General features: G+C 48.1%; 1 protein-coding gene across 1 annotated transcript in view; it reads right to left on the minus strand.

The window, feature by feature from the left end:
• FGD6 (FYVE, RhoGEF and PH domain containing 6) overlaps positions 1 to 17,995 on the minus strand; it is a 125,687-nt gene that overhangs the window by 69,522 nt on the left and 38,170 nt on the right. The window contains 1 exon segment of the mRNA XM_008144802.3: positions 11,709 to 11,859. Within this exon segment, the coding sequence (XP_008143024.2) occupies positions 11,709 to 11,859 (151 nt within the window).

Consider the following 17,995-nt stretch of genomic DNA (forward strand, 5'->3'; position numbering starts at 1 on the left):
ATTGCGAGAGGGTGCAGGCCAGGCTGAAGGGCCACCCCCCCCCCGGCACGAATTTCATGCACCGGGCCTCTAGTTTTCATATAAGCCAATAATAATAGCTAAAATCTATTGAGTATTCACTTTGTTTCAGATGCTGTTTTAAAATGTGTATAATCATGTAATCATCACAATAGTATTAGAAAATAAGGACAAGTGTCCACTCTATTCCCTCCTCTTGTTACAGATAAGGAAAAAGAAGACACAAAAGTTAAGTAAATTGCTGAAGAACACAGAGTTGGTAAGTGGGAAGAACCCAGGCAATCTGGCTCCAAAGACTATGTTCTTCTAAACCACCGTGAAAGGAAATTACTTAAAAGAAAACCATTCACCAGGCTATGCTTAGGTGGATTAATAACTGCCTAGAAAGGAAGAGTTAGTCTCTTTTATTATGGCCATTGCTATCTCAGATGAAGAGACAGACAGTAGGCTCATCAGAGTAGTTGATGATTCTACAGGAAGGAAATTATTAATACGCTAGCATCAGGTGAAAAAGTACTAAATGTCCACGATTAACTGAAGAAATAATGTCGTGTTAAAAACAGAGAAAGATCTAACAGAGATAATGCATGTGGCACAACTAAAGACAAAAGCACAGTAATATAAAGGAAGGGAAGGGATAGGCAGGCACGATTACTAGTACAAAGTAAGGAACCCTGGAAATCTCCAGTGACCACAAAACAAAAGTCAACCAGGCAATGTTATGACAGGATGTATTGGGAAGATGCATAACACAAAAAGGTTAGAGATTAATCCTTCCTTTTTACCAGGTATCAGTGAGATCCCTAGTAGAATGTGGAAACCAAGTTTGGTCACTGTATTTAAGTAAGGGGAGAAATTGCGAAGTGTTTGATTTGAGCAAGAGAAACAAATAAACAAAATGATTTAAAAACAACAAGAGTATTTGTTAGGGAAAGAAAGAATTTGCAGTGTATTATAAAGAGTAAAGGTTGCTGTAATTACACTCCTTAGAGAGGAAGACCCTTTGAAACTCTTCCCCAAACTCTGCAGGCTTTGACTCCTGCCCGTCATTTACATCTCAGTCAAATGTCACTTTATTAAAGTCTTTTACCCTAAGTAGCCTCCTCAGTTTCTAGCACATCACTCTGTTTATACCCTTCAGAGCATGAAATAGTCTGAAGTTCTTACCGTTCATGCATTTTTGGTCCCTCTTGCCCCATTAGTATGTAAGCTCTTCAAGAGCAGGGACCATGGGCTCTGCTTTATGTCTAGAACATATTAACAGTATGTAGGACTTTGTATACATTTAAATAATTGTTGAACCTACATCTGTGAAGAAGCTACAAGAAAAATTAGCTTTTAAATTCGAGCAAGACCGACACCAATAAAACAGAGGAGGAATTACTTGATAGTTAAACTAAATCCCACACTGCTGAGCAATTGCAGTAGGGATTAAGAACAGTTATTCATCTATCTTAAGGTGTCTTAGAAATTCACCTGCCTCAGGTTAAGTAATTTCTAGTGGTTACTCCCAACTCCATGATTCAATACTTTACAGCACAAAAATGAAGTCTTGCAAAAAATAAATAACCACTGAGTTCTAACCAGGTACTGGACAGTGTTCTAAGACTTTACATACATCAAATCATTTAGTCCTCACAATTCTATGAGATAAGAATAATTCTCATCTTCATAAAATAGGATGCTTCAGCCTACAATAGGTTAAATAATTTGCCCATGTGCACTTGAAAAAAATGTATGTTCTGCTGCTCTGGGGTGAAATGCTCAAAAATATCAAATGAATCCATCTAGTCTAATGTGGCATATTTAAGGCCAGTTTCCTTGTTAATTTTCAGTCTGGAAGATCTATCTATTGATGTCAATGATGTATTAAAGTCTCCTACTGTCAATCTTTCCCTCTATGTCCATCAATATTTCCTTTATATAGTTAGGTGTTTCTATATTGGCTGCATAATTGTTTTTAAAAGTTATATACTCTTATTGGATTGATCCCTTTATCATTATGTAATGTCCCCCTTTGTCTCTCTTACAATTTTTTTTTTTTTTTGAAATTCCTTAGCATTTATTTTAAATATAATATATCTGTAATGCTGGGCATTGTGCTGAACATTTTACAAGTAGGAGCTTATTTAAGCCTGATGATAATCCTCTGATACACTATTATGAAACCCATTTTACATATAAGAAAATGAGACATAGGGAGGCAAATAACATAGACAAAGTGAAACAATAAATAAATGGTGGCAGAAATGGGATTTGAACCCAGGCAGTTTGTCTCCAGTGTCTATGCTCCACTATTAATTTTGCCATTTCTAGAACTTTATATAAATGGAATCATGTTGTGTGTCATTAATAATTGATTTTAAAATGTAATGTTATTTTTTTTTTTTTTAATTTCTTTATTGATTAAGGTGTCACATATTTGTCCTCATCCCCCCCATTCCCATCCCACCCCTCTCCCCACGCATGCCCCAATCCCCTGTTGAACTTAACCGTTGGATAGGCTTATATGCATGCATTCAGGTCCTTTGGTTGAACTCTCCCCCTCCCCCCACCCTCCCCCTACCCTCCCCTATCAACCCTCTGAGGCCCGATAGTCCGATCGATGCCTCCTTGCTTCTGGTTCTGTTCTTGTTCCTCAGTCTATGTTGTTCCTCATTTCCTCTAGATGAACGAGATCAAATGTCACTAGATATATACTAATAAGAACTGAATGTGAGACAAGCAATAATATTTATGCTGACAGGCAAATGAATCAATCTGTAGCGAGCTTCCCCCTGGACCAACAGTTCTTTTGAGACCCAATTTCGATGTCCAGTAGTTCCTTATGTGTACATGTCAGCACTGACCCCTCAGCTCTGGATGGTGGACAAATGGTGGTAATGGAGGTCTGACTCCCTCTGGTTTGGTCTCGGCCGATCCCAGGGGCACGGCGTCACCTGGACTAAGGGGCACGTGGCCTCACCCATACCCAAGGGGCGCGTGGTCTCACCCGGGCCTGGGACCCAGCCTCACCCGGATGGATCCAGGGGCGCACGGCCTCACCCGGACCCAGGATCTGGCTTCACCCGTACCCAAGGACGCTTGGCCTCTCCCAGACCCAGGGGCACGTGGCCTCACCCGGGCTTAGGTGCACAAGGCCTCACCTGGATCCAGGGACACATGGTCTCTCCCGGACCCAGGGACGCTTGGCCTCTCCCAGACCCAGGGCCACTTGGGCTCACCCGGGCCTAGGTGCACGAGGCCTCATGCGGATCCAGGGACGCATGGTCTCACCTGGACCCAGGGACGCTTGGCCTCTCCCAGACCCAGGGGCACGTGGCCTCACCCGGGCCTGGGTTCACGAGGCCTCACTCGGATCCAGGGACACATGGTCTCACCCAGACCCAGGAACGTTTGGCCACTCCCAGACCCAGGGCCACTTGGGCTCACCCGGGCCTGGGTTCACGAGGCCTCACCCGGATCCAGGGACACATGGTCTCACCCGGACCCAGGGATGCTTGGCCTCTCCCAGACCCAGGGCCACTTGGGCTCACCCGGGCCTAGGTGCACGAGGCCTCACCCGGATCCAGGGACACATGGTCTCGCCCGGACCCAGGGACGCTTGGCCTCTCCCAAACCCAGGGCCACTTGGGCTCACCCGGGCCTAGGTGCACGAGGCCTCACCCGGATCCAGGGACACATGGTCTCACCCGGACCCAGGGACGCTTGGCCTCTCCCAGACCCAGGGCCACTTGGGCTCACCCGGGCCTAGGTGCACGAGGCCTCACCCGGATCCAGGGACACATGGTCTCACCCAGACCCAGGAACGTTTGGCCACTCCCAGACCCAGGGCCACTTGGGCTCACCCGGGCCTAGGTGCACGAGGCCTCACCCAGATCCAGGGACGCATGGTCTCACCCGGACCCAGGGACGCTTGGCCTCTCCCAGACCCAGGGCCACTTGGGCTCACCCGGGCCTAGGGGCACGAGGCCTCACCCGGATCCAGGGACACATGGTCTCACCCGGACCCAGGGACGCTTGGCCTCTCCCCGACCCAGGGCCACTTGGGCTCACCCGGGCCTAGGTGCACGAGGCCTCACCCGGATCCAGGGACACATGGTCTCACCCGGACCCAGGGACGCTTGGCCTCTCCCAGACCCAGGGCCACTTGGGCTCACCCGGGCCTAGGTGCACGAGGCCTCACCCGGATCCAGGGACACATGGTCTCACCCGGACCCAGGAACGTTTGGCCACTCCCAGACCCAGGGCCACTTGGGCTCACCCGGGCCTAGGTGAACGAGGCCTCACCCGGATCCAGGGACACATGGTCTCACCCGGACCCAGGGACGCTTGGCCTCTCCCCGACCCAGGGCCACTTGGGCTCACCCGGGCCTAGGTGCACGAGGCCTCACCCGGATCCAGGGACACATGGTCTCACCCGGACCCAGGGATGCTTGGCCTCTCCCAGACCCAGGGCCACTTGGGCTCACCCGGGCCTAGGTGCACGAGGGCTCACCCGGATCCTGGGACACATGGTCTCACCCGGACCCAGGGATGCTTGGCCTCTCCCAGACCCAGGGCCACTTGGGCTCACCCGGGCCTAGGTGCACGAGGCCTCACCCAGATCCAGGGACACATGGTCTCACCCGGACCCAGGGACGCTTGGCCTCTCCCCGACCCAGGGCCACTTGGGCTCACCCGGGCCTAGGTGCACGAGGCCTCACCCAGATCCTGGGACACATGGTCTCACCCGGACCCAGGGACGCTTGGCCTCTCCCCGACCCAGGGCCACTTGGGCTCACCCGGGTCTAGGTGCACGAGGCCTCATCCGGATCCAGGGACACATGGTCTCACCCGGACCCAGGGACGCTTGGCCTCTCCCAGACCCAGGGCCACTTGGGCTCACCCGGGCCTAGGTGCACAAGGCATCACCCGGATCCAGGGACACATGGTCTCACCCGGACCCAGGGACGCTTGGCCTCTCCCAGACCCAGGGCCACTTGGGCTCACCCGGGCCTATGTGCACGCAGCCTCACCCGGATCCAGGGACACATGGTCTCGCCTGGACCCAGGGGTGTGTGGGCTCTCCCAGACCCAGGGGCGCTTGGCCTCGCCCGGGCACGGGATCCAGCGTCATCCGGGTCCAGGGGCACTTGGCCTCACCCGGACCCGGAGTCCGGCCTCACCTGGACCCAGGGGCATGTGGCCTCACCTAGACCCAGGGACGTGAGGCCTCACTTATACCCAGAGGCGTGTGACCACACCCGAGTCCAGAGGCGCGCAACCCCGCCCGCACCCGGGTCTCAGCGGGGCCCTGTCTTCCCGATCCCAATTCCTGCCGGTCAATCCCCCCTCAGCAATTCCCCTGGCCATCCTTCCAGAGCTCCAGTATGGCTGCTGCAGAACTCGTCGGGCGGCGGCTCGGCGAAGCTCCGGTGCACCCGGTGCATGGCGGTGGGCCAGTCTGGCGTCGCTGCGTCGGCCCTTGGGTCTGCATCGGTGGCCGGTCGCCGAGCATGCGCACCTGGCCGCTTCCGGGGCGTTGAGATTCTTGACGGACTCAGAGGTCAGCAAGCGCGGAGTCTCCCACCCCATGTCTCATAGGGGCTCGTCTGTCCGTGCTTGGCTGCCAGTGGAGCCGTCCCCTCAGCCGGAGACCGCCGGGGGAACTGCGCCGAGCACGTTCCAGGCCGCTGTTGTATCGCCTGAGCCATAGTTCTTTTGTGTCGCCTGAGCTGTAGTTCTTAAAGTGTGGTCTTTGGGTCGCCGGCATCAGCATCATCCCACATACCCCTCTTTTATTCTAGTTGTAGAGCATCTACTCAGCCAGCCCTATGGTGGTCTTGGATGGTGTCTGCTCTGCTCTCTTGTCGTAGTCTCAAAGTTGTTGTGGTAGGCAACAATCAGGCTTCCGCCCTATGCCTCCATCTTGGTCCTCCTTTGTATAGTTAAGTCTTGATTGTTGTTGGTGTCATTGGGGGGGCTCTCTTTGTCTATAAAGGAAGAGTTGCTGTGCAGGAGACACGTTTATGGGCCGGGTCTTGGTGCAGCAAAGCTTTGGCGCTCACTGAATATTCCCGTTGAATGTGTCCCTTATGCACGTGGTTGAAATCTGGTGTCATCTCCCACAGACCACTAGATGCCCTCGTTTCTGGGTCTCCAATGGGGTGTAGATCAGCTACTGCCTTAGGCGCTCAGCAAGGATTACAGCAAAAACTGTAGTTTCTTCCTCCTGTCTGAGTGGCCCTGGAGCAGTCCGACTAGAACAGCAGATCATCTGGTCCGCTGCCAGAGGGCAGGCCACCCACATGCATAAGCCGTTGCTTGGGGCGCAGGTGTGCCTGCAAGACTTGCGGGGCAGGTCTTCAAAACATGCGGGGCGGGTCCCAGGGCGGGGCGGGGTCTCAGGGCGCCAACAGGCCATGGTGCGGTGAGCCTCGATGGCTGTGAGTCTGGTCCTTCTGCCTTCCATGTATCTAAGTCCCCTCGTTCCGCACTCCAGCGCAGCAAACACTGATTGCTGGGCGCACCTCTGCAAGAGTCCCGCCTCTCCCCGCAGGCATCTGGGTCTCCCGGGTTTCGCCAGAAGATGGGTTTCAGGGTGATGGAGAGCTAATCTCCCTTAGGTTTGGAACAAAAGCCCCTTTCCCCCGCCACCAGCCAGACCCACGCACCTCCACACCTCATCCCCTCCGATTTCGCTGGGTGCGAGGCAACAGAACAGCCTTTAACCTCCGCCGCCATCTTTTTCAAACTTCTCAATTTGTACTTCTTAATCCCTTCATTTCAGTCAACTCTACTGAAGTCTAGCGCCGCCGGGAGGTGCACGGAAAGGGTGCCCGGGCCTCCGTCCGGTGCGCGGTGCGCGCGTCCCGCGGAACCAGGCGCGCGAGGGCTGCGCGGCTGGGACGGGCGCTGGGCGGCTGCCGAGCTCCAGGCACCGCCATCACCGTGTTCCAGACGTCGCCGCCGCAGCGTCCCCCCAATTTATACTTTTTAATCCCTTGAATTCAGTCAACTCTACTGAAGTCTAGCGCCGCCGGGAGGTGCACGGAAAGGGCGCCCGGGCCTCCGTCCGGTGCGCGGTGCACGAATCCCGCGGAACCAGGCGCGCGAGGGCTGCGCGGCTGGGACGGGCGCTGGGCGGCTGCCGAGCTCCAGGCACCGCCATCACCGTGTTCCGGACGTCGCCGCCGCGGCGTCCCCCCAATTTATACTTTTTAATCCCTTGAATTCAGTCAACTCTACTGAAGTCTAGCGCCGCCGGGAGGTGCACGGAAAGGGCGCCCGGGCCTCCGTCCGGTGCGCGGTGCGCGAGTCCCGCGGAACCAGGCGCGCGAGGGCTGCGCGGCTGGGACGGGCGCTGGGCGGCTGCCGAGCTCCAGGCACCGCCATCACCGTGTTCCGGACGTCGCCGCCGCGGCGTCCCCCCAATTTATACTTTTTAATCCCTTGAATTCAGTCAACTCTACTGAAGTCTAGCTCCGCCGGGAGGTGCACGGAGAGGGCGCCCGGGCCTCCGTCCGGTGTGTGGGGCGCGCGGCCCGCGGGACCAGGCGCGCGGGGGGCTGCGCGGCGGGGACGGGTGCTGGGAGGCCGCCGGGCTCCGGGCGCCGCCGCTGCGGCGGCGTCCCCAGCGTCCCGGGCCGGGCGGCCTGCGGGGGCGGCGGAGTTGCGAAAGTGAGTGAGTTTCCCAGGGTTTCGCCCGGAATGGGGTTCAGTGCAATCGGAGCCGGCGCTCAGCGCACTCCGGAGCCTTTATCTCCTTTCTGCCAGTGAACTCCGGCCAGGTCATCAGCCGCCCCCTCCTCTCCGGTTCCATCCTCCCCGCAGGCGCGTGTGCTCGTGTCTCCGCCCGTTTCTCCATACCTCAGGCTTTTACGGCTTCCCCGACTGTCCCCGTGGCCTTCTCCTTCCCCCCAGCTGTGGGCATTTCAGTCCACCAACTTTTCTGTGGTTCTGGACGATGTCCGTTCTGACCTCTAGTTGTATTTTTGAAATTGTTGTGCCCGGCTGCAGGTTAGGTGTTTAACCTATGCCGCCATCTTGGTTTCTCTCTTACAATTTTTGTTTTAAAGTCTATTTTATGTGATATAAGTATTGCTACCCCAGCCTTTTTTTCATTTCCATTTGCATGAAATATCTTTTTCCGTCGCTTTACTTTCAGTCTATGTGCATCTTGCAATCTGTAGTGGGTCTCTTGTAGGCAGCATACATATGGATCTTATTTTCTTATCTATTCAGCCACCCTATGGTGTTTTAAGTTTTATTGATATTTTATTGTTATGGGTGCTTTTACTGAAATGGTGACTTTCCTGTGATTTCTGACCACCCTATGTCTTTTGATTGGAGCATTTAATTCATTTACATTTAAAGTGGTTATTGATAGGTATGTAGTTATTGTCATTTATTATTTATATTTATGTCCCTCCCCCCCCCTTTTTTTAAAGAAGTCCTTTGAACATTCCTTGTAATACTAATTTGGTTGTGGTGAACTCCTCTAGATTTTTCTTGTCTGGGAAGCTCTTTATCTCTACTTCAATTTTTTTTTTAGAATGCAAAAACAGATTTATTTGTACACACACCAATGATGGGTAGCAGCCTTCTGTCAAATGGAGAAGGTTAAGATTCTTAAGGAGCTGATTTTGGCACCTACTACAATGGGAAGACTTGCTTTGTTGCCTTCAGATGTTAGGTCTGTTCACCTAACACTTCAGCAGGTTTTTTAAATGGGTCTTCCTCCTCCTGGGCCTGATTTTCTAATTCCTTGATATACAAGCTGGCATTGCAGTTATTTGTGTTGTTCCTCTGTTTATCCAGGTACGTTTCCATGAAACATAAGACCATAGATGCATTGTTGACAGAAGCTGTGGTCTTCAGGTCTAGCAGGAGCTTGGTTAACTGGTTCTCCAACTCCAGAGCAGACTCTAGAGCTTGAATGCCAGTTCCCCAGTTATCTATCTCAGGCCTCTTAATCACCGGAAGGCATGTCTTCTTAGATGTCTTAGAAATCGCTTTCCATGTTCCCTCTTCACCTCAGCTTGGTTTTCAAAGAATGTGGCAAAGGGAGGTTCTTCTGGGCTTTCAATATAGTAACAGCTCGCAAATAAAAAAGCATCAGTGATGTGCAGCTCATAGATGTCACGTGATCAATAACAACCCTATACTCTTCAGAGAGGGGGTGCTTGGCTGCCATCTCAGCTTTAGAGAACATCAGGTATAAACAGTGCTCTGCTTCAATTTTAACATCACTTTTTTTTTTCCATTTTGAATGATCCTTGTGAGCAATCTATAGACCAGAACCCTGGGGAGAATTAGGGCAGAAGATCTCTCCTTCAATTTTAATTCATACCCTGCTGGGTACAGTAGTCTTGGTTCTAGGTCTTTTATCACTATCACTTTAAATATTTTGTGTCAAGCCCTCTGGACTAAAAAGTTACTGTTGGAAATCAGCTGACAATCTTATGGGAGATCCCTTGTAGTTAACTAACTGTCTTTCTCTTGCTCCTTTTAAGATTCTCTGTTTTTAACCTTTGCCATTTTAATTATGATGTGTCTTTGTGTGTGCCTCTTTGGGTTCATCTTGATTGGGACTCTCTATGTTTCCAGGACAAGTATATCTATTTCCTTCCCCAGGTTAGGGAAATTTTCAGTCCTTAGTTTTTCAAATAGGTAGGTTCTCAATCATTTGCTCTTTCTCTTCTCCTCTGGTACCCCTTTGATGCAAATATCTGTGTGCTTGATGTTATCCCAGAGGTCCCTTAAACTATCCACATTTTTAAAAATTATTTTTTCTTTTCCCGGTCTGAATGGGTGTTTTTCTGCTACTTTATCTTCCAAATCGCTGATTCGATCTTCTGCTTCTCCTAATCTTTTGTGTATTCCCTCTAATGTATTTTTCTTCATTTTAGTTACTGTATTCGTCATTTCTGGGATGAAATGTTCAAAAATATCAATTTTATGGTTTCTATGTCCTTTTTTATGCTTACTATCTCTTTGTTGACGTTCTCACTAAGTTCCTTGAACATCCTTATAACCAGTGTTTTTAACTCTGTATCTGGTAGACTGCTTGCCTCCATTTCATTTAGTTCTTTCTTGGGAGATTTCTCCTGTTCTTTCATTTGGGAAATGTTTCTTTGCTTCCCCATTGTGGCTGCCTCTCTATGTTTGTTTCTATGTATTAGATAGATCTGTTGCATCTCCCAGTCTTGACAGGGTGGCCTTATGTAGTAGGTGTCCTGTGGGGTCCAGTGGAGTGGTCTTCCTGATTACCTGAGCCGGGTCCTCCAGGAGTGTCCCTGTGTGGGTTGTGCATACACTCCTGTTGTAGTTGAAACTTCGTTGTTGTTGGGACGTCAGTGGGTGAAATGGACTCTCAGGTTGTGTCTGTAAGTACTGGACACAACCACAGCTTACAAGCTGCTCTGTGGGGACTGACCCCAGACAGTGGGATTCACCCCAGTGGGTTTGGATGCCTGGCAATATTACCCTTTGGGTGTGCCTCTTATGAAACTAATTGGGTGGTGCCCTGTTGTGGTCTGAAGCCGGTCACTGGGTATGTTGGTTCTATAGCCTCCGGGGTACTCTGGTGCAGGTCAATGTCAGACACTGACTGTGACCAGCCCAGGACTACCTATTAGGAGCTACAAAGCAATCTGCAGTTGGTAGCCACCTGTGCCGGGTCCAGATGCATGTGTGTGAGAGGCCACGCTGTGATCCAAGTCCAGCAGCCACCTGTACTGGGCTTGGGGCAGTAAATAAAAGGCCCAAGGCATCCTGAGATGTGCTGCTGGCTGCCTATTAAGGCTCAGCCACTGAAAAAAACCTCAGTCAGTACAAGAGCTATCTTCGGCAGGGCCTCAGGGAGTCACCAGGATTAGTGAGTAGTGTTTACCAGGTTAATCCAGATTCATATTTGGCACCAGTGCTGAGCCTCAGCCACTCAATGAAAGCCTCAGGGTACCCTGAGGCCAGGACCTCAGGAAGTCATCAGGATGGAGCTAGTAGAATTCACCAGGCTAATGCATAATCCAGGTGGGCCACATGGGGAAATGGCTCAATACAAGGACAATGGTAGCCTTCCCTCCAGCCCTTGCCCTGAAGTGACATAACTCAGTTGCTCCCTATATGTCTCTGGCATGAATCCCCCACACCAGCTTGACCAGAATTCCCAGGCTGGTTGCCAAGGAAAGAGCCTGGGGCCATGCATGAGTTGGGTGGGGCAGGGTCTCAATAGAGCTAGTGAAGTTCACCAGACTAAAGCAGGTTCAGATTTGTCTGGGAGGAGGGGAAGGGGAGTGCTCAACACAGGAGAGATGATGCCTGAATAAAGGGACAATGGCCATCTCTCCAGCACTCACCCTGAAAACACACAGCTCAGTTTCTCCTTGTATGTCTCTGGTGCCCCCCTGAGTCACTGTCCCAACACCAGAGCCCAATGTGAGTGCCTGTGACCAGACTTTGTGTGCGGGCCCTTTAAGAGGACGCCTGGGTTTCCAGCAACTTTCTGTCTCACCAGGACTGACAGACAGAAATCTCTGCTGATTTTCACAACCAGATGTTATGTGGGCTACTCCTAGAAGAAATTAAATTAGAAAAATGTTTTATAAATTTTAAGAAAACTAGGGATTTTGTGTCTATCACACTGATAAATGTTACTTCTGAGGGTCATGAGAGATCAACAAACACAATTAAATACCAACATCTACCTGTTTATCTCCCAGCAGGTCAGGCTCCCCTTTGCTAGAATCAGAGCTGACATCGTCTTCATCAGAACTGTTGATGACTTCCTCTTCATCTGAAGGAAGGTCACCAAGACCAAGGTCCACATCACTGTGTACCTCCTGGGATGCTCCACAACTGTTTCAATAGAAAGTGCAGCATTAGTCACCTTTAAAAACAAGGACTACTGCCAAAACCAAACAAAATCAACCATCTTATTCATGTGATATAAACAAGGTACATCTAAGGGGTGTAGCGAGATGGAAATAGCCAGATCAATCAAACTTCCCCTTCCCTTTCCCCATCCCAGCTGTTAAAAACACATATTAAAAAGAAAACACATTCATTTTTATTTTTATTTTAAAATAATCATCTTGGAAAACATGTATTTTCATGATCAGAGGTGAATGAGAAACAAGTTTCCCAACTGACCCATCCTATGATTCAATATATCCTTACTCTAGAAGATCAGGTCTCTACGAGTACAAACCAAAAGGTCTTACAGCTCATGAGCTGGGTTACCACAAAGGAACATTAGAAGAGGTACTGCTTCCATAGGTCTCTTTGTTTTGTTTGGCTAATAAACCTACAAGGATTGGGCGGTAATGATGGCCATCACAATCAACAATGCATGTGCTAATGTAAACACATGCCCACTTCCCTGATTATAACCAATAGCCTTTTATGTAACCACATCATAAGACCTGGGAAAGAAAGGATGTTATAAATTCTCGGGCTGTGCTCCAGGTCTGCAGATTCAGACACTCTGGGGATGCAGGGCCCCTAGGCGATAAACCACTGTACCAGGCCACTTACCAACTCCTCCTCACCAGCCTGACATCATCATTTCCCACTTTGTATTGAGACAGATCTCCTGAATCTAAAAGCCATTGTTGCTATCTGATAGGTGAGGGGAATTCCATAGCAAAGTTCCCCAGGAAGATAACAGAAATAATACTTTCTTAGCTTTGCTTATAAAGACTCAGGAACAAACTGCCTGTAGGAACTACTTTCCTGTCTGTAGTCTGCAAGAATATCTGCAGACTATAGACAGCAAAAAAAAAAAAAAGCCTCAAAAAATCACCCACAGAAAATCATTGGGGAAACATTCAGGCAGAATAAAGAGGTCATGGGCAGGTCACTCAATAGCCAAGGCTCCCACAAGTTATGAGAATTTCTGACAAGAACCTTAAAAGCGCATGATGAATTTTTTCTGCCAGTTTTTGTAGGATACAGACTTGCCTCAGATGCCATTCCTGGAACCCAACTGTTAAACAAACCAGTTGGATGGAGGCAGAATGCCAAAAGGAACACTTCCCTCTGCCAAAGATGGAGTTTCCTATTACTCAGTGCCTGGAGGGCCTAGGGATTCATATCAGCCTCAATTAGGTGGGAGCACACCTTATCATAGCTGCCTATGACATGAAAGAGACACATTCCCTGGGGACTGGTAGGGGTGAAGAACGGAAGCTTTCTAGTCAGATCACTGGCAAGATGCACTGTCTCTGGGTGTGGGGAGATGAGCCCACCACAGCTGGGTAATTAGTTGACTTAGATTAATGAGAATAAATGAGAGTTAACAGAATCTACAGACTGCAGGATCCATCCATATTAATAGAAGAAACATAAAGCTTTACTTGTTTTTATCTTAATTTATTGCCCCTTAACAGTCTCTAAAACCCTGTCACTCAGGACATATTCAATCTATGAGCAGCTTCAGCATTAGAAATATTAAACCTCAGGTCTTGCCCCACCCCACTGAGTCAGAATCCGGGTTGTAACAAAATCTGAGTAATTTGGGGGTTTTTTTTGATCAGCCTATCTGTGTGTTCCTTTGAATTCAACAGCATAAACATTTCAAATAATGGGTTACAGAGCTATGGCACCCTTGAAGAAATTATGTTTATTTTGTCTAAAACGGGAGCTGAGAGGTTTTCTTGAAAAGCTATCATTAAGAAGACTAAAGGCCCAGTGCATGAAATTCATGCACGGGCCGGGGGTTGGGCTAAACTGGCAGTCGGACATCCCTCTCACAATCATGGACCACTGGTTCCTAATCACTCACCTGCCTGCCTGCCTGGTCCCCCCTAACTGCCCCCCCTGCAGGCCTGATTGCCCCTCACTGTCCCCACCCCCCCCCCACCAGCCTGGTTGCCCACAACTGCACCTCCCCCGCCGGCCTGGTCGCCCCTAACTGCCCCCCCCACTGGGCTGGTTGCCTCTTACTGCCCCCCCTGCCAGCCTGGTCACCTCCAACTTCCCCCCCTGCTGGCCTGGTCGCCCCCAACTGCGCCCCCCAAGCCGGTCTGGTCGCCCCTCACAGCCCCCCTCCCCCCCCGGGCCTGGTCACCCACGAAGCCTGCTGTTCAGTCATTTGGTCACCTCTCACTAACCCCCCTGCCGGCCTGGTCACCCCACACAGCCTGCTGTTCAGTCGTTTGGTCACCTCTCACTAACCCCCCTGCCGGCCTGGTCACCCCATGCAGCCTGCTGTTCAGTCTTTTGGTCACCTCTCACTAACCCCCCTGCTGGCCTGGTCACTCCACGCAGCCTGCTGGTCAGTCATTTGGTCATCCCTCACTAACCCCCTTGCCGGCCTGGTTGTAGGCAGCCATCTTGTGAGGGTGTGAGGGTTAATTTGCATATTACCTCTTTATTATATAGGATAGCAACCATTAGGGATATAAATGTTTACAAAGGTTAACATTTTTTTTTAAACCTTAATTCTTTTTAAAAATATATATATTTTATTGATTTTTTACAGGGAGGAAGGGAGAGGGATAGAGAGTCAGAAACATCAATGAGAAAGAAACATCGATCAGCTGCCTCTTGCACACTCCCTACTGGGTATGTGCCCGCAACCAAGGTACATCCCCTTGACCAGAATCGAACCTGGGACCCTTGAGTCCGCAGGCCGACGCTCTATCCACTGAGCCAAACCAGTTAGGGCAAGGTTAACATTTAAGAACAAGAAAAAAATAGCTTTAAATATTAAAATGGCATGAATCAAAACATGCTGCATAAAATGTTTGGAGATTGCAATTCTGAAAATTGCTTTCTTACAGGAACCCTTCCATGACTACCCCTCCATAACCCAAATTCATTTACTTGACTCTGAGTCCTATTCATCTTACTCAACTGCACTTGGTTCCTGCCATTAAAATGTAAACTCCTAAGGACAAGAAAATTGGTTACAGTTGAATCCCCAGCATACTGCTTGACACAAAATAGATTCTTGGTCAATTTTTACAGATTAGACAAAAATGATATTAGATAGCAATCAAACATTCAGGAACGTTCAGACAGTATGTATTTATGGTAGTGGTGATCATGAAGACATGTTTGGGGGAATACTGAAAGAGTGTATGGTTTAAAGGAGACGGAGCATCCTAAGCATCACAATCAATGGTATAGAAGTGAGAATATTTGGATTTAGAAAACAAAAGGGACACTTAGGCTGCAACAGGAGACTCCTATAGGTAATTAATGAGAAACAAGCTTGGAGAAAATAACAGGTGCCAGGCTGTCAAGGGTCATGAAAAATAGCTGAAGAGTTTAGGCCTTCATCTTTTAGGCCTTTAACAAGGAGATTCAAATTTTCCAGTAGGTCTCCCAGCTGGATGTCACTACCTATACTTCTTTCTTATTAGCGCCAATAGGGAAGAGAATGACATCTCTTCTGTCAATCAAACTTCGTAAGCACAGCTCTTGCTCCACTTCCCCCACCTTACTAGGGAAGAGGACATTCCTGTTTACTAGCATCGGTGAGAGATTCCCTTGAGGATCTCAAAGCTTAAGTCGAAGTTAAAGGAGCTTCCCACACACCTGGATGGTACACAGTAGAGACCCTTTATGATTTCTGAAGCTTAGGGAGGAAGATTAATCTTGTAACCCAATGCCAAATGAACTAAGTGGGGGTGAAATGGACGGTAGGCACAGAGACAGAATAAGTGGAAGGAGATCTAGAAGGTAGTTTCAATAGTGCAGGCAGCCTGAACCAGGGTGGCTACATCAGGAAGCAAGAGGAAGGGTTGAATGTAAGAAATCATCAGGGTTAGGGTAAAGAGATGGGAAAAAACTACAGTATGCCTCAAGGTTTCATGAAGACTCACCAGCAAAATAAGAGTGACATTAATTGGCCAAGACCGGTTTGGCTCAGTGGATAGAGCGTCAGCCTGCGGACTGAAAGGTCCCAGGTTCGATTCCGGTCAAGGGCATGTACATTGGCTGCGGGCACATCCCTAGTCGGGGGTGTGCAGGAGGCAGCTGGTCGATGTTTCTCTCTCATCGGTGTTTCTAGCTTTCTATCCCTCTCCCTTCCTCTCTGTAAAAAATCAATAAAATATATTTAAAAAAAAAAAAGAGTGACATTAATTGAAACAGAAATATGTTAACAGGGATCTTATTTTAAAGGAATGATAATGACTTCAGCAGCAAATCAGGAAAGATGGCATCTAGTATCCACATTTACATGTTCATCTCTACATGATTAAACAGAGAAAATTGTTCATGAACTTCCTTTCCCACATATTGCTAACAGCTTTCAAATTCATCCGAATAATTTTAGATTTCTAATAATGAAATGTGGATTCTTTACCAATGCCAGTCGTTGAGTTTGGGGCGCTTCCATTCTTTTTATTTCCTTTCCACTGTCAGGAAGATAACTTCCTAACAGTGTCTGCACTGGGATTAAAGAAACAGAACAGTGTTTCCTCCACATTTTCCTTAGTTATGTCATAATTTGATAATTGAAGTAAAAGGAAAGTAAGCTGCACCAACAACAGAGTCAAGACTACCTCCCCCAGGCCACCCTTTCCAAGTCAGATTTGCTTCTGAAAAGACTCTTGCTTCTAGAAAATAATTTTTTCAAGTACACTGAAATAAAAACAAAGGAAAGTAAAGCCAGAAGTAAATTCCCACTGATTAGGGAACATTCCTTCAATTTCACTTGCCAAGGATCTTTACATTTGGAGTGACAATTATTTAATCCCATTGCTTTCTAAATATTATTTTTTTAAAAATAATTCAAAACAGTGTTTTTTAAAGTATGCCATTGCTTTTTTAAAAAATTACTTATTTTGCCCTGGCTGGGTCGCTCAGTTGGCGAGAGCAATGTCCTTATACACCAAGGTTTCGGGTTCAATCCCCAGTCAGGGCACATACCAGAAACAACCAATGAATGCATAAATAAGTAGAACAACAAATTGATGTTTTTCACTCTCTCTCTGTCTCTTCCCTCCCTCCCCTTTCTCTCTCTCTCTCTCAAATCAATAAAAATTTTTAAATAAGTAAATGTTTTAAATTACTTATTTTTATGTTATTTTTTATATAGAGACAGGACATCCTCCACTGGGAAGCACAGCAAATTTCTATTTCAAGTAAGATGTCACATTAAGGATGATTTCTCTTTTAGAAGGAACTGTCTTTTTAAAAATGCTTACTGAATCCATTTCCCTAGGAGTTTTCAAGAACATAAAGTCAACCAAACATCCTTGTGAACCTCCATTCAGTGAACATTCCAGCAAGTGAGAGGATAAGGATGGCAGAGAAAAGAAAAGGAGAAGCAGTGTGAATTGAAGAATGCTTTAAAAGCGCTGAATCCTGTCCTCTGTTGTTGACAAATCTAGTTGCTTTTTCCTCTTTTGACTCTGATTTTTATCTGAGCCCCTTAAACAAAGAATGTAGATGTAATTCCTCCCAAACTTGAAAGAAGTTCATTCCAATACCCTCACCTTCAAGAGCTTCTTTCTCACTTCCAAGTCACAACACATAAATATGAACTTCTATGATCTTTCTCTTCCTCTTCTTTCTACTGCTGGCCCAAACTGAACAGAACCAGCTCGTGCTCAGGATGTTGTTATAATTCTTTTTCAAATGCTGTCTCATTATGACTTGGTGATTATGTGTTTCCTTTGGCTGCTTTCATATTTATCACAGATTGAGTAGAAAAAACTACTACTAACAACTTCAAGAATGAACATTACATGAAAATAATTAGCAAAAAAAAATTTAATGTTATATATTATTATATGCCAACTATATAAAATTGTTTCACAATTTTCACCAGAAAAAATGTTTACACGTATTTAAATGTTTTTATTGAAGGGAGAGGGAGAGATAGAAACATTAATGATGAGAGAGAATCATATATCGGCTGCCTCCTGCATGCCCTCCACTGGGCATGTGCCCTGCCGAGGAATCAAACTGTGACCTCCTAGTTCTTAGGTTGATGCTCAACCACTGAGCCACGTGGGACGGCCAAATGATTTTCTTG

This window comes from Eptesicus fuscus, chromosome 7, assembly GCF_027574615.1.
Source record: "Eptesicus fuscus isolate TK198812 chromosome 7, DD_ASM_mEF_20220401, whole genome shotgun sequence".
Lineage (NCBI taxonomy): Eukaryota > Metazoa > Chordata > Mammalia > Chiroptera > Vespertilionidae > Eptesicus > Eptesicus fuscus.